This window comes from Chroicocephalus ridibundus, chromosome 4, assembly GCF_963924245.1.
Source record: "Chroicocephalus ridibundus chromosome 4, bChrRid1.1, whole genome shotgun sequence".
Classification (NCBI taxonomy): Eukaryota; Metazoa; Chordata; class Aves; order Charadriiformes; family Laridae; genus Chroicocephalus; species Chroicocephalus ridibundus.
In genome coordinates this window covers 44,519,993-44,542,168 of record NC_086287.1, presented here as the reverse complement: position 1 = coordinate 44,542,168, position 22,176 = coordinate 44,519,993, and the positions used below count along the sequence as shown (strand labels likewise).

The 22,176-nt window shown below is 40.4% G+C and overlaps 1 protein-coding gene across 1 annotated transcript in view; it reads right to left on the bottom strand.

Moving 5' to 3' along the window:
- SPTBN5 (spectrin beta, non-erythrocytic 5) overlaps window positions 1–21,596 on the bottom strand; it is a 98,731-nt gene extending 77,135 nt beyond the window's left edge. The window contains exons 1-16 of the mRNA XM_063332736.1: window positions 21,526–21,596; window positions 20,408–20,524; window positions 17,644–17,811; window positions 16,237–16,356; window positions 15,253–15,410; window positions 13,929–14,157; window positions 10,450–11,081; window positions 9,435–9,573; window positions 7,830–8,062; window positions 7,234–7,387; window positions 6,124–6,324; window positions 4,739–4,945; window positions 3,673–3,864; window positions 2,812–2,964; window positions 2,136–2,266; window positions 655–906 (exon numbers count right to left, since the gene is read on the bottom strand). Coding sequence (XP_063188806.1) covers window positions 655–906; window positions 2,136–2,266; window positions 2,812–2,964; window positions 3,673–3,864; window positions 4,739–4,945; window positions 6,124–6,324; window positions 7,234–7,387; window positions 7,830–8,062; window positions 9,435–9,573; window positions 10,450–11,081; window positions 13,929–14,157; window positions 15,253–15,410; window positions 16,237–16,356; window positions 17,644–17,811; window positions 20,408–20,518 — 3,080 coding nt within the window. The 5' untranslated portion in view covers window positions 20,519–20,524; window positions 21,526–21,596. The remainder of the gene's footprint in view (window positions 1–654; window positions 907–2,135; window positions 2,267–2,811; window positions 2,965–3,672; window positions 3,865–4,738; window positions 4,946–6,123; window positions 6,325–7,233; window positions 7,388–7,829; window positions 8,063–9,434; window positions 9,574–10,449; window positions 11,082–13,928; window positions 14,158–15,252; window positions 15,411–16,236; window positions 16,357–17,643; window positions 17,812–20,407; window positions 20,525–21,525) is intronic.
- Window positions 21,597–22,176: the final 580 nt, after the last annotated feature.

The following is a 22,176-nucleotide window of genomic DNA, read 5'->3' as shown; positions in this document are numbered from 1 at the left end:
AGGAAATAAAACACATTCAACTGGATACACACTTCAAGCATTTAGAGCTTGAACCATTACTCTTTAAAAGAAATGTATCTGGATATTTACACTTCCATTAAAAAGAAAGTCAGCTAATGCAACAAATGCTCCACACTAGCAAGAAATATTGTTGTGAATACAGTGTATTGCAGAAAGTGCATCCCTGTGAAAGACTCTGGTAACACTGTTGTGGTTCAGTGATTCATTCCCATTACAAATGTACAGAAAACTTAAAGGTAAAAAACTTTAAATTCATATTTAAAATTCAAACTCCTGTGCACAATTCTCTGCTATCTTTCTTCCTTCATCCTTGCTTCACCCAATTACCCTCTTTTAGGACCTAAATGATACCTAGTTCAAAATGTAGAAGTAACTTCCACTAGTAGAGATAATTTGTTAGAGACACAAACAATCCTGTGATATTATCCTCCTACAACAGCAAATTCTGGTAATCACCCAGCCATACTCAAGAGAGATGATGTCAATCCAGCAGGCAAGTCAGTTCTTCAGGTTGATAGAAAGAGAAACTTCACGAGAAACTTCACAAGCTACTCATTCTCTTTATACCCATAGTTTACAACACGATCTTAGAGAATTAGCAAAGAATATGGAAACAAAGAGCAGATTCCTTACGATTTTGCAACGCTCCTCAAGTATTCAATTTTCCTCTCTATCACCAGGATCTCTCTCTCAACTGTAGACAGTTTGCGCTTCTCTGACTCCAGCCCAGCAGGTGAGTTCCCTGGTTCCAGATCACTGAGTTGGACCATCTTGTCTTGCAGTAGTACTCCTATGCTCTGACAGTCCTGAAGAAACGTCTTCACGTCAGCCACTCCAATCAGCTCAGAGCCCTTTTCCTCCTTCAGCACTTCCATGCGTTCCCACCTTGGAGAGAGGCAATACAATTACTTGCATCTAGCCTCAGCCACTACCCCAAAACTTGCCTTCACCTAGAGAGTAGATTCAATTTATAGCCTTCGTTATAAATGGGATGTATCCTTTTTTCTATTCAGAAGAAGTCTTGTATAACGATTTCATCAGGACTTAAGTGGTCTGGGGGGGTGGTGAACTCTAGCACTCCCCCACAACCTCAAAGTTCATCTCAATGCCATCTCAAGCAAAGGGACCTGCTCAGGTGACTAGAACATACTGGACACAATGCCAATAAACAACAGTGGTCAAAATCAGGACCCGGCTGTGCTTCTCAGTTCCAGCTGGGTGGCATGGTGCCAGGAGTACGTACACAACAGGTACTAAACACACTTGGTGAAGTCAAACAGGGTTTGATGTTCCTTTCAATATTTTTGAAGGGCACCCTCACCCTGATGTTTAAGTAAACAAATCATTTGCTGCAGTACAGTAGAGACAGAACCGCTCTGAATCCATCGCTGTCACCTGTGGGTGGATTCACATTGTGCTTTAACACAAACACACATGGATTGCCGCAGCTTAGTATCTCAGTGTCAGGGGCTCAGAAGCACGCCCCAGTCCCAGAGGCATGACACCAGGCTCAGGGCCAGCCTAAAGCCAGTGTGGCTGAGGGCTGCCCCCTTCCCACTGGTGACAGTGGGGACAAGCTGCCAGACAGCTGGATTGGGACTCAGCTCTGGCCCTGGCTACCACAGCAGGCCTGCCCTGCTCACCTCCCTGTGGGACTGAGGCCCCTTGGCCCACGCCGGCCCCCCATCCCAAAGGCAGCAGCCAGCCCTCCCTGCGCCCTGACAGTCTGGCCCAGGCCCAGCCCTCACACCAAAAATGGGCTTCCTGGCCAGGACACAGCCCTGCCCCCTCACCACAGACTGGCTGCCTGCCCCCTTGCCTGCCCCGCTCCCTGGCTGGGGCCGTGGGACAGGCCCCGGCTGACAGGCCCCGGCCCCCAGGCCCAGCCCAGGCCCTGGGGAGCAGCGCCTGCCCCTTTGCCCTGCTCCTTGTCTGGTGGCCACAGCTGCACCTGAATACAGCAAACCTCAGCCACATGCAAAAACCTCCCCTCAGGCCAATGCTGGGAGCTAAAAATCTATCAGATGGGTGTTCTCTCAGTGTAGTCTAGATCAGCTGTGAAAGGTCAGTTGCCCCCATGAGAAAATCCTCTGCTTTACCAGTAGCTCCTTTACCTGCTGTTGATCTCTTCCAGCCAAATCTGGATCTCAGAATATTTGCTGGGACTGATCTTTCCATATTTAACAGCTAAGTTTTCAATATCTCCCAGCTGGCCTTTGCCTGCAGCCAGTTCCATTAAAAAGTTCTAAAATAGAAAATATACAAGAATGCAGAATTTGAGTTTTTTTTTTTATTTGTATGAACATAATTCTCAATCATCTGTCATATCCACTCATCTCCCACTTTCACAAGTGGCTTTTCCATTTACCTGTCTGCTGCCACCATACCCACCTGTGCATGGAGATCCCCTGTAGCCCTCCTGAACCCCCTGGTGTGCACCCTACACCTATGTACATATGTCCCACTCCACTGGGATGCAAGCGTGCTGCAGGATTTTTTCATCATCTGGCATTTTTCTTCAAGTGACATAAGATAAACCACAAAAAGAGTCCTTTTGTACCATGATACTTGTACAGGACGCCACATCCACAGGAGAAGTTAAAGGGACATAGTTAAATCAGCTTCAATGAGCTTGGCATAGTTTATATGAAAGAAATACCTGATCTATGCATGACTCCATAAGATGAAATAAATGAAAAGACTCTCAAAACTTCATTTCTCAACTTTACCTGTACTCCCAAGGTCAATTTCATTTAAAAGGTGTCATCTGTGAGCAGAGAAAAGGGGTACCTGATATTTCTGCTGCGTGACCTCCACGTTGTCTGCTTGAGGCTGAAGAGTCCGGAAAATGTTCTCTTTATCTTTCATCCATGACTGAAATTCTTCGCAAGAGCTACAGAAGCGGTAATATCCAATCATCTCCTCCAAAGCCTTTTTTCTGTCCTGTAAAACAGATGAAGATTTAAGTATTGCTGTAATAACTCGTTGCCATTTGAAGGAAAGAAAAGATCCTTGGATTTAACTACAATACACAGGTGGTAGCTTAGTAGTTTTGCCAGACACAGCTGAAAGAGAACAGAACACGTTACCTTAAGATCACAATACTCCTTTCCCAGAGCAACAGTGGTTTAAAAGCGTAAGAGAAGCAGTTGGACAGTGCTCAGCCTCTGACAGGCAGCAAGGCCACTGTGCTGTTTGCTCCTGCTGCCTGAATATTTACCTCACTAATCTCAAGAATATGTAAAAGTCCAATACAGCATGTTTTTGTTGGTGTTTGGGGCAGGACTGTGCCAGGTGGGAGTGAAAAGTGATAAATGGAGAATGCAGATTACAGTTGTTTATTTTTTCTCGTATCAAGTAAAACAGCCCAAAGATTTAGGAGCTGCAGCAAGCAAACATTAGGGGAAAAAAAAATATTACACAAAAGAATCCACTCTTCATAAAGTAAAAAGACTAGAAGGTAAATGGGAAGTTTGCTAACAAAAAAAGCGTTTTGATACAAAACTTCAATGCCTTGAAGTCCCACAGGACAGGATTGAGGCACATTATTAAACTGAAAAGCAGAGGTTGACATAGCACTTAACCTCACTATGCATTGCTTTGGACTTCACTATTTTTGTGAACTGCAAAGCGTTGGAGGGGTTACTATACCTCAGCCATGCTCTGTAGATTTTCATAAAGTGAATCTATTTCATCTTGGGTCTTCCAGATGTTCTCTGGAAGAAAATGAACATCTGTACTGGAGGTTCCAGGGAATACAGTTTCAGACGTTGCCCAGGTTCGACTGAATGGTAGCTTATTTGTCTTTTGATTTAAGTCACTTAGGGCTTCTGTCTTCACCACCTGTTAAACAAAATTTAACAGAATCAATGGATGAATATTTGTAAATTGGATAAAAATTTCATATGGAAGGAAAATTTGGACTTGCTAGTTCAAATCACAGCATTCTGACCCTTTAAACAAAACATTTCCACTATTTGTCTGAATCTGTTTCCTTTGTTTTATTCTGAAAGAATGAACCAAATGACTGAAAAAAACCCCCAGTTTTCTTTAAAGAAGTTGTTTCATTTAACTTATTTTAAAATATATTGATTCGGTAAAAATTCTCATTTTGTGCCCACATCAAAGTTGGTTTGGTTTTTTTTCCCAATTTTTAAAATTGCCAACAAAGCAAGGAATTGACTATGCTCACAGTTCTATTTGTAGTGATGTTTTAGTACCAGAACATTTCCAGTTTCAAAGCCTGCAAGTGCCCTAGTGAATAAATGCTTTCATTTGCACATCAATACCATCTTGTCACTTACTACTGTATGAATTGCTCCTGGAGCTGTGGGATGGTTCATAACTACGTTAGAATGCAGAAAGAATTTGTAAAGAAGTTTAGATTAAATGTCTGCTTTTTAAAGCTGGTTGAAATTACTAATGTTATGAGAATAAAGAGCGCAAAAGTATCTGTGAGGACCAGTGGAGGGAACTAATATAGATGAGAACACTATCATAGAACGCTAACTAGGTGGGCTACGACTGGCGAATAAGCTTCTTTGTCATCTAAAAATTTGCCTCAATTCTAATAAAAATTTCTTGTGAATTAAAGAAATGCTCTTGTTTAGGTCATTTGGAAAATTCTAGTATGGAAAAATCAAAATCTTTTACATAATTAAAAACCATTTCATTTACATTCTTCAACAAGATGTGACACAACCCCTCATCTACTTACTGCAGTTGGAGCTTGCTGTGCTGCAATGTCAGCCTGCTCTTTCAGGCGTCTCATCTCAGAGGAGTAGGCTGCAATCTCCTTCTCCAGGCGCAAGTGACGATGCAACAGTGCTTCAGCGCTCGATTCATCTTTTCCATAGTCCTTGCTGGCCAGAAGGGGCTGCCTTTCTTGTAACCATGAGTTTGCTTCATCGATGTCAGCGAAGTACTGATGGAACACAGGGGAAAAAAACACTTGGTTTCATTCTGAAAGCATCATATCCAGCTCCTTCTTTTGAAAATAATGAATAAGGCAGAAATGCCATTAGGTTTGTAGTTATAAGGTTACTTACAGGTTTTGTGGAAGCTATGAATAAAGAAGCTCTAAGCCCATGATGTATTTCATGATCACATCAGGCACAGATAATTCACAGAATCACAGTGAGTAAATAGATTCGTGGATTGCCTATATAACTCTTTAAAAACTCCTAACTCACTCAAACTTTATGGTGCTTAATAGCAGTGGTAAAAGGAACCCACAATGTACAACGTTGGTAGGCACCACATAGTTCCAACAGGTACTTACTAAAAGTTCTAAGGAATAGTCCAACAACAATGAACTCAATCTACAACAAAAGCTTTCTTCTTTTTTTTTTTTTTCCAGAATTTACAGTATGCCTGGCTATGGTTGTAAAAACCAAAACAAGATTTTGAGATATAGAATAAAGGTACAACAGAAAAAAAGAAAACCCATAGTAGTGAAGGAAAAAGAAAGAACAACTGAAACATCATAATGATGTTGAACTTACTAGACAGAAGAGAGAATTTAGACTTTGTCAAGAACAAAGCTGTTAAGTCTTGTTCAAATGTCTCATGGGAACAACAGACTGAGTAAAAATCTTGGGGAAGGGATAATACCTGAGATAATGTTATGTGATTTGTGAATGCTGCTTTTATAAGAGCTCTTTATTTGCAGATGTGTGAATGTTTGTTGCTGTAGAAGTGTAGATCAGAATGGCAGGGTCACAAGTTTCCCAGAGCTTGGGAAGTTCATGGTCAATCCAAGTTTTATGGCATGTTTCTTTTGTTGTTCGTTTTTGGTTTGGGATTTTTTTTTTCATGATAGAAAAATATCACACAGCTACCCAGATCCCATTCTCAAAAAAGACTGCATCAGCACTATTATGTGCGCTATTTCCATTAGCATTTTTAACTTAGAACAATTCCCAGCTGCTCAAATCTACCTGGCTGGCTTGCAGGAGAATTGAGACTTCGCTGCTGGAGATCTTTTTGAAAATCAACACCTAAAGGCTTCCCGCCACTGTTGCCCTGCGTGTGAGAGCATGGGGAAGAACTGAACCACATCTGTGTCCCCCATACCACGCACCACAGCAGAGCCCTGCATACCTGTTTGATGAGAGCTGCTGCCTGCAGGCGGCTTTTGCGATCAGCCACCTCATCTTGGAGCTGCTGCCACAACTTCTGGAGGTTGTCTGTCTGCCTCAGAATGTCCTCCTGGCACACGGGGTTCTTCTGGCTCAGCTCCCAGCCCCTCCTCATCACATCTGCACATATGGCCCTGTGGGAGTTGCACTCCGCTTCGAGAGCCTAGCAGAAGGACAGGAGACATGTCAGCACAACTCACTCCCCACCAGCTGAGGGCAAGAGGGTGTCCTGTTCTCTGCTACTGTAAGACATATGTTTCTAAGAGCCCTGTGTCTTATCAACGCTTATGACTTCCCTGAGCCCTGAGATGATTCCCCCTTGGCTCCCCACACACAAGTTTCTGTCCTACTTATTGCCTTTGATGTGAAGCTTGTTATGCAGTCTTCTCGGAAGTAGGTACTTGTTTGTCGCCCACCAATTCAGCTGTCTTATGCCTTCCAGAAGCAACAAATATGCAAACAGATGCACACAAATGTATATTAAAATTACAGAAGAGGCTCCTGTTTCAGTTTCGTCATGCAAGTCTCAAGTCCACAGGTCTCTTCATTTGTTCACAGCGATTCTTTGCCGTAAGAAGGCAGTAGCTCAGATAGCTAAACTTTTGATATTAGCCCACAGCAAGCTCCTAGGGAAAGTAGTGGTAACAGATTTGTAAGCTCACAGAATGTTATCCATCCTACATGCTTATATCTGTCTTCTTTTCACCATCACTTTCTTTCCTCACATCTCTCTTGGCCAGAGAAGGTGGATAGAAAAAAAAACAACAAAAACTAGCAACCTTTTTTTCCTCCTATGCAAAGTGAGCTAATATGGAGGCCAGTGTCTTCGCTAGAACCTGCACTTCTAGTCCAGTATGAAGTATATTCCTTCTCTACTCTTTCCTCCCCCTCTTGGGAAAAAATCCCTACCCTATACATTTTTTAAAAATTACAAACACTGGTCAGGACAGTTGAGATTATGAGTGGATTGACAACTTGCTTGTAAGTGCTGTGCTGACTGAACTAAAGGACATAAACATTCAAAAATCTTGCTGTAATACAAAGACAAGGCACCACCATCAAAGTAAGATACCTTGTGCTTCTGAATAGAGGCTGTAATCTGGCTGACATCTTTCCCTAACGTTGTTGTTCTTGCTAGCTTCCATTTCTCAGAGATCCACAATTCTTCTTCTTTGCAGTCACGGAAGAATTCAAAAAGCTTCAAAGCCTCTTCTAGCTGAGATTTTCTGAAACAAAGAAACAAACAGTATATCTGAGTCAGAATTAGGATCCCATGGAGACAATGGTAGTGTAATCAAAGAACAATTTAGAAAATCCAAAATCTGGAAGCCTTTAACTCCTTTGTCATAGGTTAATTTATTCATGTAAGAAGACAAAGGAAACAAAATCACATTTCCCTCTTCCTCTAGGAAAGGAGGAGACAACCACATGCTATTCAGACTTCACATAGAGCAAGTCATAATAAATGCTGAAAATTAAGCTATTCTTCATCTATGAAAGTGAGTGATCTCTTTCAGTCAACTGCAATCAAGACACTCAAGTTGCTTGTGTTACATATTTATAAATGGAGAAATGAAAAATTTCAAATGCTGGGAAGTTGTGTCTTCTGATTAAGGGAGTGATTGACCATCCTAATCATGAAGAACAGAGCCATAAGCACGGCCCTACCGTGACTTGCTCAGAGCTGTAAGGTTCTGATACAGCTGACGAAGCATTTGAACTTTCGCGTAAAGCACTTCTGGTTTAACTGTGCTGTCCTTGCTGATTTCTGCTGTCTTCTGTGTGATGTGTGTCAGTCTATCATCATAGGAAGAGATCTGCGAGTCAACCAAGTTGTGCTTCTGCAGCAAATCTACTACTTCCAGGAGCTGCTTCCCACAGTCCTGGGAACTCACTAGCACCTGCAAAGTGAGAAACAAGAGGCATTGTCAGAGCGTGCATCCAGGGTCTCAGTACAAAGAAATCAGTTGAAAGGTTCCTGTTGACTCTCACCGCTTCCAAACGTAAAAGAACGACGGCAGCTAGGTAAAGCTGAAAAGCTTCCTAACTACACGAATCATACTTTTCTTTCAATTTCAACAAGCTAATGGCAACAATCCAGAGTTTCTATTTACTGCAGTGCAAGTAATAGCCTGTTCAAATAAGTACCTGTTTACACACCTAAGTTATTTTTATTGATTAAGCACTCAAGGTCTCAGAATTCATGTGTGCAAGGAATCTATAGGCAGATTTATTTGCAGTCTGTATTTGGAGAATTCTACAATATCCCATTTTACGTTATGTTTTGACTGCAATGTTTTTTTGTTTGAGGAACTTACTTGTCTTTGCTGTCTAAATAATGAAAAGAAGTTCTTCATAGTATTTAATTGATGGCTGATGAAGGTAACAAGTGCTTAAAAGGCTGTCCTCTTTCTAATTGTATCAATGGATGCAATTATCAATCCTATTGTAGGATGTTATCCTTCCTTACTGGTCTTCTCCCATATCCTCAGGCTGTCATGGTTCTAACAACATTATTACAATTAAGTGTTCTTTGTTTACTAACACTAGGACAGAAAGATTAATAACTTATAGATGGCTCTTATCTTTAATTTGAATTCACAACTTCATATAGCATGTTGATGCTTCCAACTTAGGTACAAGGCATCCTACAGTTGCAACGATTTTTCTGTCTTTAAATAAGACAAGGCAAGACCAAAGGATGTATATATACTTCCCGCCATTACAAAATCAATATTAAACTAATTATTTCCTATGCTAAAGAGAAAACTTTGGGCTCTGATGCTCTGGTAACACTTGGAAATTATTGCTCAAAGGAATCATAGTGGACCTTTTCTCTCTCACAAGTTTAGATACCTGAAAGCCAGACATATGCCTGAGCTAATCCCCACCGAACTGAAGGTACTTCCAGAAGATAATTCAGAAGAATTACTTGGAATGGGAACAGGAGGCTCTTTTATTCCACTTTTGCTTTTACATTTCTAAATTTAGGTGAGATCATTTCTCATCTTTATTTTACTACATAACTTGAACCTCTTATGCATTCCCTGTAATACCATATCTGACTAGGGAGAGCCCCAGTAGCAAAGCCTGTTTTTTCTCATGTAGTTACCTTCAATGATGAACTGAAATGCATGGTTAGGCGTTTAAGTAAAAAGGGTGTATTTTTTCTATAGCTGATAGACTTATCTTCTGTTGGCACCAGGCAGTCCCTGGAATATGGACGCACACTGGTAGCAGTGCAAGCTGGTGCTGGTGGAGAGTGGTCAGTACCTGCAGCTCTTTCAGCTCCTCTGTAATGGCATCAGTGTCCCTCAGGAGGCCCAGGATTTCCTGCATTGTACCTAGGGAGTGTTGTCGTCTCTGCAGCTGATCCAGAAGATCCTGCCATTGCTTTGAAATGCTGTTTTGCCTTCAAAGGAAGGGAGAGAAATGACCAATTTGGACTAAAGACTTGGGGCAGCACTGGGAGATTCTCAGTGCTTGCAGCTTTAGAAGAGCTAACTGAACACACACAACTCTTGCCACTCATGCAAGAGGACAGACCATGATCACAAAACAGGCCAAAGCAATGCTGTTATCTAATTAGTGTGATCACGGCACAAGAAATTTTGGCTAGCACATCAACTGTCATTGACTTTTGTCATTTAGACATAATTTTTATGGATAATGAGTCACAATCTGATCTCATAAAGTTTGGTTTACTCTTTCATAACTGTTTTTCTTAGTTTTCCCACAGATTTCTGATTTTATTTGAACTTAGAAAAGCACTGAAATACCACAAGAGAACTTATTTGTACGGCATTCTTAGCCATTCCCAAATCGGGCTGTATTGATCAGAGAAGTCATAATTTCTCAAGATTTGCTGCAAACTGGAGTCAGTCTGAGAAGACTTTGTGCCTTAACTAATCTATAATTTCCCAAACTACACACTGAAAAGGAAATGTGTTGATTTGGAAAAAAATATATCCCTCTAAGAATTTCTGATGGAAGACAGGACTTTTGGCAGAAAAAATATTTTCATATGTAATGAAAATATCTTAAAACTATTTTTCACCAGAAATCAGTCTGGGCTTTGATCATTCAAGAAAAAAATTAAAATTTTAAAGAAGGTGAAGCATTTGTCATATCTGCTGAAACTGTTCACAGTTAGAACAAATTACTGCCAGTTCTACTCCTGAGGAACAGAGCTATGATTCATAGCTACAATTAATTTTCTTCCACCACACCACAGTATTTCAACTAATTTCAACCTCCACCACTACACAGTCTCATGACCGTCACTCACTTCTTCACAATTTGATCCTTGCCGTGATAGTTCTCCTGGCTGATGACTCTGGCCATTTCGTCCAAAGCTGTGAAGCGTTCCCTCCTGGGGAGTACATCTGCCACAATGGCTTCCAGCTTCTTACTGGCAGCTTCCATCCTGTCTGCACTCTCTGGCCAGAAATCCTGCTTCCCAATCACTTTCCTCATGTCTTCCAAGTAGGACTCACGCAGGGCCGCCTTCTTCAGGAACCTCTGGGCTAGCTGCTCCAGCCTTTCTAGCCTCAGCATCTCCTTCTGCAGTGCTTTTCCCCGGTTGTGCTCTGCCTTTTCCAGGATAATCCAGTGCTTTTCCACATCCTGCAGCGTCCTCCCCTCTGGGGGCAAGTATGGACGTTGGTTGTTGGCTCTCTGCTTGGTCCTAATGTTGAAGAGATGAGCTTCAATCATGCCCTTCTCTTGATATTTGGGGGGTTTCTCCACAGTGCGGAAGGTCTTGAAGTTGGCCATCAGCAGCCACATTTCCTGAAGAGAGTTGGGAAAATGACGGTCATCCAGTTCTGTCACCTTCTGTTTAATCCATTTTAGGAGGTCAGAAACCATCTGCTCATACAGAAGCTTCAAGTCATCGATCTCCTTCAGGAAGAACACGATCTGTGATGGGAATATGAAGTTATAAGCCACATAAGAAGCAGACTCAAGCAAGGTGGATGAACAGAAAATAAGATTTTCATAAACCAAGCTTAGTATTCAAATAGTTGAATGTGTCAGGTGAATATGTGTCAGGAAAATAGTATTTAAAAAGCAGGTTGCCACAGTCATCACATTTTTATACTAATGTGGTGATAGCTGTCTCATCCGAGGGCAGGTGAAATCCTAGAATAACATTCCATAAAACACAGATAAATAAATATTATTTAATGTCTCAATTAGTTTTTTATTTAAGAAAAAGTCCATTTTGGAATAAACAGCATGCATGTGGAGACTGTCAGCAGTTCCTATGTGAGCTGACTAGAAAGCAAGAATCCCAAACTGAGGATTCGGATTTTTTGTTTCACAATGGAAAAAAAAAAGGGCTTTTTTTTCCATTCTTATTCCTAAAACCAAACCAATTTTATTCCATCTAATATGCAATTACATCCTCTTAGCTGCACCACCTTAGGCTATAGGAGACCACCAGACAAGATCCTGCCTCTCTCACATGCCCACAGCTGACTGTGATCAAACAGCCCCTTCTCAACCTCTTCTCTTGGAGCTGTTTCTCTTTATATAAATTATTAAAGAATGTCTCATAGCCAAACAGGGGTTTGGTAAGGATATTAACTCTGATTTAATACTAATTTTCCAAGTCCAGGGCATTTATCTCTTTCATTTGTGGTCTGACCTGCCTTTATTTCACATTCAGGTAAACACTGGAGCAAAAATTTAGAATGAAATCCATAATTAAATAAAAAGTGTTAGAATTAAATCATCCTTTCTTTCTATTTTACATTTTTTACATCCTCGTCTTTTTACTTTATATTTGATTTTTTCCTTTCTCTAACTTAGTACCCCGCCTGCAGACATTAGGTTTAATGCTGAACAATATCGTCTGCCTCTGTCATTCCCCTGAGCCCACCTGCTCCAAACAGGCAGATCATTAAGGGAGATGGCACTGAGAAAAAACCCAGTCCCTGCAAGTGGTAATCTGCTTTTACCTATCAGAAAGCGCACTTGTCAATGAATAAGTGTCACCGTGCTGGAAGAGGAGTAAAACAGCACCAACCTTTAGTGCAGGAAAAGCAGCCCGTGACATCAGGGCTCCCTTCTGTATTTTCTGCCATCGTACCCAGTTTTCGCTGAAAGATCCTAGCAAATGCATGGTCACCTCCCATGGGAGGGGAAAGGAGCTTTACCTCCCTGGGTTGATTCTCTCTGCCATCCTGGTCACACACTTAGTCTGAACTCAAAGGCTTCCTTGACACATTCAGGCTTCCCTCCCCAATCCTATTAGTAAATTCAGAGCTGCCTATTTGAGGGGACTAAGGACATGAAGAGATTAACATCTGTTTCATTCTCCTTCTGAATGTTCGTATGTGTCAGATATGCAGAAAGACAAGAATGCAATATTAGAGACAGGCTAAAAGTAGGGAAGGAAGTAAAGAGAGAAAAAAAAGCACGTAAGTGAAAAAAGAGAGAGAAAAGAAAGAATAAATATTCCTATACAAAATGGAAAAAAAACAGCAGAGCACAACAAGAATTGAAAAAGTACAGAGTAAGAGTCTTTCTATTTTTAACCATGATACAAAAATTATGGCCTGTTTCATCCTTAGAGTTCCTCTAATACATGCTTGGTGACTCAAAGACTATTTCAGGTTTATCAGAAGAAAAATAATATCTCCTGGCCAAAATCCAGGTACTTGCATGCAGACCAGTCAAATCCTACTGCCCACTCTCCTTACTGATGCCCAGTCTTTTTTTCAGCGAATTCCAAGTCTTGCTCTCATCTAATGCTTCTCTTCAGAGAACGTCACTGGTACTGATACATGTTTTGGTATCATCTTATTCTTGTCCCAGACCCGCTGTTCACCGAGGAAACCTTGCTTTGGAAAAGCTTTTCACCTTGTCACCACCAGGGAAGTCTTAGTTTGCCCATTAAGCAATATATTTCCCCTCTAAACTGCACAGGCAGTTCTCTGAGTCCAGGTGTTCATGTAGGACCCATCCTGGCTGTGCAGGTTTTGTATGGGCTATCTGTTTTGTATTTTTGACAAAACCAAAATAGGTTATTCTGAAGGTAAAAAAGAAATTCTCTCTAAGGCAAGTGGTCTCCAGTGGATTAACCACAAAACTTCACTTTTCCATCAAGAGGATGCACTGGTTTTTAATATAACTCATGATCATATGTGAAACAAAATGTATGTGGAAACTGAAAAAGAAAAATTTAAGCTTTTCTCTAGGCATGTTTCCCCTTCTTTTGCACTCCCTCATTTTTCAAGTAGTTGTTTTTTTGTTTTTTTTTTTTCTTGTGGTGTGTGTGTGTTTTGTTTTGGGGTTTTTTGTTGCATTTTGCATTTTGTACCTGACCAAGGAGCTAGAAAGAAAGGACGAGGATTTTCACAGGAAATGAAAATCCAAAATAGTCTCATAGAATAAGGCATCATCTTTCCTATTAAATCAGAAAATTGTTGACTAGGTCTGCTTTTGCCTAGCAGTAATCCTCCCAAGATTAATGGGATCTGTATACCTAAAGCTGTCTTGGAAACACAGCAGTTCTCAAACAGGAACTGTGAGGTCAAAAAGGAATTCATTTTCAGTGAGATAAATGCAATACCCTTCAAAGGAAAGTCCACAGACACTTCTCAAGATTCAAGTGACGATAAAAGGTCTTTTGGATGGCTGTGCCGTTTGATTCAGTTCAAGTGATCCTGAAGCTGAGCTTGCATGAAAAAGCCCCATTTCCAACATAAATTTAGCTTTACGTATTTAACTTTTAACTTCTGAAGACAGTAATGCACTTACTTTGGTAAGTCGCTTTTGTATTGTCTGTCCTTGTTTCAGTCTGGAGAAGTAGTGGTAATAGAGTGAAACATAAGTCATGATGGATCTCTCATCTGGGTAGGGTACTGCCACATCCTCCGCATCAAGCAGTTTGCTGATTCCTAGCTCTTTCTCAGCAACGTCGAAGGCATTGTTCAGGTTTTTGATGGGCTGGTCCTGCCGAAGCGAGCTATAGTGGATAAGATCAGGCCTGGGAAAGGAGAAGAACAGGGCGTGGAGGGGAAGAAAGATTTATGTTTGTCATAAGATCTTTCAGATTATAAACCATAAACTGTTTATTAGACTATGGAATGTGACGTTAACACTGAAATTACTCTGTCTGACCCTGAGCTTCATTCAAGAGCATCACCACTTGCCTACATAACAGGAAGAAAATTGTCCCTTATGAAATTGAAGTACCACTCCCAGCAAATCTCTGCCCTTCACTTATTTCTCCTCACTGATGGGTGAAAACCAAAGCCCATTGGAGAGGCAATTCTGAAAAGGGAGGTGACTCCCAGCTGGGGAAGTTACAGGATCGCACTGTGACATCCTGCCAGAAGACATAGCAGAACTGTTAATGGGAAAGAAATGTTCAAGGTTCTCCCAGGTGGTTTCTCTCTCCTGCCTTTGGCTATTTTCTTCACACTTTTTCAAAGGGACAGAGAAGGGAGAAAGAAAGAGACCGAGAGGTTGCTTACTCTCTTACAATAAAATGAGAAGGTATACATGCTCACAAAGTGTATACAATAAAACCAGTCTCTAAAATAATAACTTTTGAAAAAGAGCAATGGGAACATGACTGAGAGGTTAAGACCAAATAATGGACAGCATTGTTCATATCTGTGATTGACCCTTGGAAATTCGATTTTATGCCCAACAAAAGGAACTACGAAGCAAGGAGCTTTTGGTCCTTCCTTCCTCAGACAGAGAATATCCATTTAAGAAAGGAGAGTCTTCAGTGAGGAGAGGCAAAGAGAGAACCTGAAAATTTCTTGACAAATACTTGTAATTCAGACCCTGGAACAACTTGTGCTGGAGCTAGAAACAGCAAGGAGCAACTCCGCCTGAACTGGTCCATTGAATCATAGAATGGTTTGGGTTAGAAGGGACCTTAAAGATCATCTAGTTCCAACACCCCTGCCATGGGCAGGGACACCTCGCACTAGACCAGGCTGCTCAAAGTCCCACCCGACCTGGCCTTGAACACTTCCAGGGATGGGGCCTCCACAGCTTCTCTGGGCAGCCTGTTCCAGTGTCTCACCACCCTCACAATAAAGAATTTCGTCCTAATACCTGGTCTTACCTGTGAGCATGTATGAGTGCATTGAAGGCCAGTCCATCACTCCAGCTTTTGGAGAAGTCCTTCACATTCACATTGGAATAGCTGGCAGTTTTATGCTGACACCAAAGTAGTAGGGCTTCATTGGCAAGTAGACCATCAGCTCTGCCTCCAAATTCTTCCTGTGAAGAGAGCAGGGAAAAGAAAAATCAGGGTGAACCATATATGGAAGTAGCATCAGTGGATTTATGCTTATGTTCCCAGTGATCACTTTGTATTACTTCTGTCCTAGTCACAAATCCCCTCAAACTCATAACTTGCAGACTGTATCTGCCATGAAGGTAGAATGATTTTAACATGAACGTAAAAGTTTTCTAATGAAGTAAAAGTGAATTGAATGAACTCAGAAATTATAACGTGAAATGCAGGTTTTAAAAAGTTTTTAAATGTTTCTCTTCCTCAAGGTTTGTAGAAGTCAAGTGAAAAGCAAAGCTCAGTTTATTTGTTTCCTTAGCTGTGAACTAGAGCTCAGAAACAAAATATAATGTATCCAGGTCTAATGTTAGAAATTATTAACTTTGATTTCATAATACCCTCATAGGATCTTATCTTTCATGTACTTAGAGTATATGTTAAATAATTTAAATTAGAATACTTCAGAGAAAGAGCAAAGGAGCAGCGTACAGTTCAAATCTAGAGAGAACCGTCATCAGAGAAATTCTTCCTGGAATCAAAAGCCAGTAAAAAGTTTGTGGAAAAGAGTGAGGAACATGAATATTCTATCTATCTCCAAGTTACTGTTTTCTGTCTCTTTGAGAAACTATAAAATTGATTCAATTGCTGGCTTTAGAAATGTAGAAATTGCTGGCTGAGTAGCTGTGTAATATTGTAAGACCTGCATGATCAAAATGGTCAGGAAACATCATCAAAATGGTCCTTGCCTGCCTGAAACTCTACTAAGTCTCTGAAATAATCTAATCAGGCAAAAAGACAAAAATGCCGTTTTACCTTATCAAGTTTGATAGATGAAATCTGAAATCGAAGTATAATGATCCAGATAAGTCCCAGGATTAAGGTTCTGTCACCATCTACGATATTCTCAGGACCAATCACTTTTACTTGTACCTGCTAATAAACCAATATCTTTTCAGCATAAAAGTTCTCATGTCCAGTTCTCTGAAGGAGATATCTGTAACAAGCTGTTATTGAAGAGGGTGTTCAGGCTGTGTTCTTAAGGAAACAAGTTTTACGTGATCTTTTCATTTGTCTATATACCTGCGAGCTCCTATGTTCACACCCTAGCTCTCAAGTGCACCAAGGATAATTTTCAGCAAAAGCCTGGCAAAGGGACAATGGTCTCAAAGATTTAAAGTTCCTATAAGGGTTTTGAAAACTGGTGGTTAAGGAGAGGAAAGAAACAGTATTCAGTGCTCCTTTCCTCCAAAGGAGTGATGGCAGGGCAAACTCAAAGACCATCTCCTCTGTCTGGTCTCCAGCCAGCTAGTCAGCATATAGCTCTTGGGCTCACCAAACAGTACCTACTAACACCAAACACCCTACTAAACAAACCATGGCTGCTTTCTCCATTATTAGTTCAGCAGCAAGCAGGATTGTAGTTTATGCCAAGAAGGTGATATCTCTTCAAGAAGTCTGAACTTGCTGTATTGGCTCCTGCTATCTGCGTGATCACCTCTCTGGAGGGTGGACTCATATGAGAAGCGATGGTTGGCTGGTCCAGCTGGCAGAGCCTGGATGTGCATTTACCACTGGGCCCTACGCGGTGTGTACCCTTAGCAGACATGCGTCAGCTGGAGCCACATGCTGAACTCCATTTGTTTTGTAATTAGGAAAAAATCCAGACATTATATACTTTCCCACGTCTACCACTATGAAACCCCTCTGCTCCTTTCGAATTCATAGCAGTTTTGTGCAATGATTTTCCAGAGAGGTCTACAATAAAATGTTTGCTCAGAAAAGAAAATAAATGACATACTAACTTGTAGCTGAAATGAAGATACACAACTGGAATAAATAAAACCACTGCAATGACTTGCTGAAACTGTTAGAATCGGAGCTCTAAAAATCTGTTTTTATATCAGGTAGCTTCACCTTTGCCTAATGATGTTTGCTCTCCCCCAGCATCTGGGAAAACATAATATCTAGAAAGATGTAGAAGTACAGTACGTTTTCGTGTAGGTGTGACTTGTTTTGGGGGAACATTAGCTGTTTATAAGTTATGTTACTCAAATAACAAAGAAATTCAAACCCGATGACTTTTTTCCTTTAGTAAACCTGGCCTGTCTTCAAAGAATATCTTATTGTATATTAGAGGGGGAAATCATAATGAACAAAATACTATAATTAGTTAGTAACATACATAAGATACTGTGATTTCTAGTATCGATATTAACTTACCTTGGATTTCAGAAATGAGATGGCTTTGCTGTTGTTCTCTAGAAAATGCACTCTCATCTTTCCCCGGTTTGGTCTGGGCAAAGCTTCTCCAGAGAGCAGCTCAAGGAGTTGCATGAGAGAGATGCCATCCTTTAAGTCTGTGTAAATATCTTCTATCTCAGTCTTTACCTGTGAAGACCAGTTGGACAATACGGACTCCGGCTGAACATTTGGCCCACAGAACCCTCTACTTCTAATACAAAACAAACAACACAGTATTGCTCTTTCACGGAGAATTCTGTATGTCAGTGCATATATGTGGAAAGCGTTGAATATTAATTCACAAAAAATGCATTTGCAGGAGGACTGACATTATTTATGAAAGTAGGCTGAAGTGAAAAAAACCCACAAAACAAAACACAAGACAGCAAAACAAAAACACACTAAAGAAAAAAGCAGGAAATTTCGAAAAATATAAAAGAATTCAGCATTTTCAAAATCAAACATTTCAGAAGTGATGACATTTTTTAGTTCAATTGAAATGAATCTTTTCAACTTTTTATTCTGAGCAATGCATTTCATTTAAAAATTGAGGTGATAGTCCCATTCAATGACTCAGTTTTTACACCATAGTCTCAACAAAGTCTGCTGTATCCTGCTAAGACTTGCGCCACCACCCAAAGTGTCCATATTTTTAGCCAGTCTCACACTAAGCGAAAGATTAAGATCTTTTACAAAAACGTATTTAATTTCTGCCAGTAGTGAGGTCACCCAGTGCTTAGGTGATACAACATGACACAGTGTGTACTCTGACCCAACAAGAACTTGCCTCGGGCGTTTCCTTTTGGCCTTATGCCACTAGCCATCAAGAAGTGACATTAAAACCATACCACACACCCAACAATAATTTACTGTGATTTTGAAATCACGATAAATAATCTTTTTGTCTTCAGAAAAAAAAAATAAAATCTGAAGTTAAGCTTTTTTAATTCAGAGAGTAGTTACATATAGGGAAAAAAAAAAGCACAAGTAACAGACATGCACTTTTTCATTCCTGACCAGTTATTAATCAGTTTAACAGACCTTTTCTTCAGAGAAAGAAGAAAATACTGAAAGTGTAAAGGCAATTCAGAGAGACCTTAAGTCTGTACTGTGTGTGGAACAAGAATTTACAACTTTGACTGATTATCCCCATGAAAAACTCCCTGTTTAGTTGCCAACTTTTTCCATATTAAATAAACTTAAAATTCTGCCTACGGTATATTACCATAAAAAAAAGTTAACGCTGTTATATTCTGTGACGCTTCCATAGATGAAGGATAGTTCTGTTTAAATTTGTAAAAAGGCAGTCTTTTTATAGCTTCTTTAGGCCTCACCCAGCAATACTTTTAATAGCTTTGTGGCATCATTATTCTCATAAAGCCACCAATCACAGTTTGCTTAGCAATCCAATAGCATCTTTAGTGCTGGACTTGAAGTAGTCACCAGTGCAACTGAGAATACTGCAGTGGCCTGTAGCATGATCCAGTCACGTTGAAGCGTGTGTTGGAAAGCTGAGACTACATTGCTGGGAAGACCTAGATAAGCTGTCAGTCTCTGCACCGTTTCTTGCCGTATATGGTTTGGATAGCTCTCGCAAGCTTTTGTCCCCATGCTTTTATGATACATGAACAAGTACTGTGCAGGAAGTTAGTACTGACATTTTAATCTTTGAACTCGAAGCTGTTTTTAAAATGAGAAAGCATATATATAAAAAATATATATTTATCCGTAGCTAAAGAGAAATAATTTCCTGCACCATAAAACGCCAACTTTCTGCAGGTGGCAAAACAAGAAGGTGTTTTGCCGTTCTTCTCTCATGGTAAGAAAAATAAAGTTAAAAGTTTGTTGTGCTCAGAGGCTGCCTTTGCACCAATCGCTAACTTAAAACATTACCCTTAAAAAACATTACACTGAAAAAATGTATCTAATACTGAAACATCATATAGTAGTGATGAGCTAGAATGGAACAAAGAGGCCTTTTCCTGCTTGGTGTCACCAAAGTCCATTTTCATTAATATCAACTACAGACTCTAGAAAAAGGAATTGGTTTTGTAGTTTTGTATGATGTCATTCCCTACTGTGACACAACTACTTCATTTGTGCCTCAAATGAGTTTATCTGCAGTCAGTATGGAGACTTTTGGAATGTGTTGGAGTTACCTTACACACACAAATCAACAGTACACTAGCTCTGGACCTTTTTGGAAGTCTGAGACTTACTGAAAACAAGCTGGTCTGTACTTGCAAGGTACTATGTCTGAAACTGATAGACTTAAGGCAACTTTTTCAGAGCCATTGAGCAGCAACTTGAGGTGGACTGATCAGGCAAAGCGGAAAGTCTTAAGTTTTGGCCAGGCAATTAAGAATTGAGTGTTGTTTGGGGAAATCCAGACATTTGAAGATACTTTATTTACAGGAAAAAGAAGAGCAAATAAAGATCTTCCTCTGAAACGATCACCAAGATGCAGTGGACATCACAATATGACAGGGTTATAAGGTCTATGAAAGTGAAGCCTGATTTCGGGGAAGACTGGAAACATGGACAATGGAGGCAGATGTAAGGTAAAAGATACAGCCTGGAGCACTCTGGTTAGTCAAAGCCTTCCTTGCTTGCATATATGTGTAATGACAAGAGTCAGGAAAAATATGTAAAAAATAATATTAAAAAAGAATACAGTGGGTGAAATAAATGAAATAAAAAAAAAACAGAAAAAAAAAATCCCCAAATTGAAGAAACTACCTACATTATTCTTGAAGAAAACATTGTTCATCCAGTTGGTGAAGGTCTTCTTTTGCATGGACATACGCTGCTCCTGCAGCTTTTTGATATGATCTTTTTCATATTCAGTACCCATGGTCACCTAGGAAGTCAGAAACTCCAGTGAGATGCTCAGTGCTGAAGAGATCTGCCCTGGCCAGCCACAAAAAACCAGTAACATGCCCAGTGCACACAGGGAACCCAGCCCCAACAGGTACAGGATTCAATACCACACCCAGTATAATACTTTAATTTCCTTTTGTACTTTCCCCTTTAATTTCACTCAATCTTATTTTTAACTTACTTGAGTTCTCCCTTTTAAAATGCATCTCTAGTTTCAGGATGAAAACATGACATGTATCTATGCAGCTTTACTTTCTTTCTTTCAGTATCTCCCCAGTCACTCGATCCTATCAGGAGCACCATGATCTGAAAGCTGTCAATAACTTCCTTGAGTGTGCTGGAAGCACGTGACAGAGAACTGATCTTAAACCCTGCCAGAAAGAGGGATCTGCAAATCACTTCCAATGCAGTGCTTGAAAGCATGTTATGTTCTCTGAGGACTGGTTGAGATGCTGCTGCTGGCTTTCAGACCACAGTATTTCCAACAGAAATCAAATAACTGCTTAGAAAGGAAATTGAACCAACTTGGTTCTTTCCTCTCATGAGTTAAATTTTTGCATATCTGTCACTGTAAAGGTGGTGATACACGCCCATAATCACATGGACAAGATCCTAGGATGGAAGTCGGGAAGTATTATTCCTCTTCCCCGGGCTGTGTCAGACTTCTCTGCCTCATCCGTATCAGTGAAAAATCAGGCTTGTAATTCATCACAGCACCCAAGCTGAATATTCAGGAAGATTAGAAAGGAAGAGTCTTCTCTTTAGAATCTGTGACACAATAAACTGGATTTCAGCTCAATCGAATAACTCTTTTGGAATCATTTGGCTTATGGTGTAAATCTGTTAACAGCAGTGACCTTGCTGTTACGAAGGCAAGAGAAACACTTCAAAAAAAATAATCAGTGTAAGATCCATAGCTACTGACATCTTTAGTGACCAAACGTCACCTCCTTGGACTACTGCCATAATTATAAGTATTACCTGGATATAAGCCTAGCTGCAAACCCAAGAAACCTGTTGTAATGGTGGAAGAGGAGAGAGGCGTCTGCTGCTGTCAACCCACTGCAAAGAGAGAAAGGAACAAAAAATTAAAACCTCTGACAAACTGCAGAGGTGTGGAGCAGGGTGACCTGCTTCCCAAATATTCTGTGTCCATTTTGCGAAGGCCCAGTTCTGAGCTATTCTTGTCTCTGTGCCCTTTTAAGTCATAAAACATAAAATACTGAAAAAAACCCCAACATTATCTGTCTTAGTGTGAGATGATAGCAAACGGGAACGAGCAACAGCAGCTACTGCAGATGGGAAGTTGCTTGCCTGATAGTTTTCCACGTTCTAAGAAATATGAAGAATTTTGCCATTTTACAAGAGGAAAAGGTGCGTCAAGTGCAGAAGCAATGATTTGTCGCTGCATTTTCTATTTTTTTTTTGGCAGATGTTTCTCAACCCCCAGTGCTTGAATTCTGCAAAACATGGCCAGCATTAAAGCCTGACAGTTCAGCAACAACACAGGGAAGGCTCACAACCATAGATGGAAGCTTTAAGAAGGAAGAATTTAGCAAAGTTTGAAATGGAACTATAAAAAAAGCCCTCACAATATTTTCTGATCTTTTGGGCTAGTTCAGAACTGCCTGC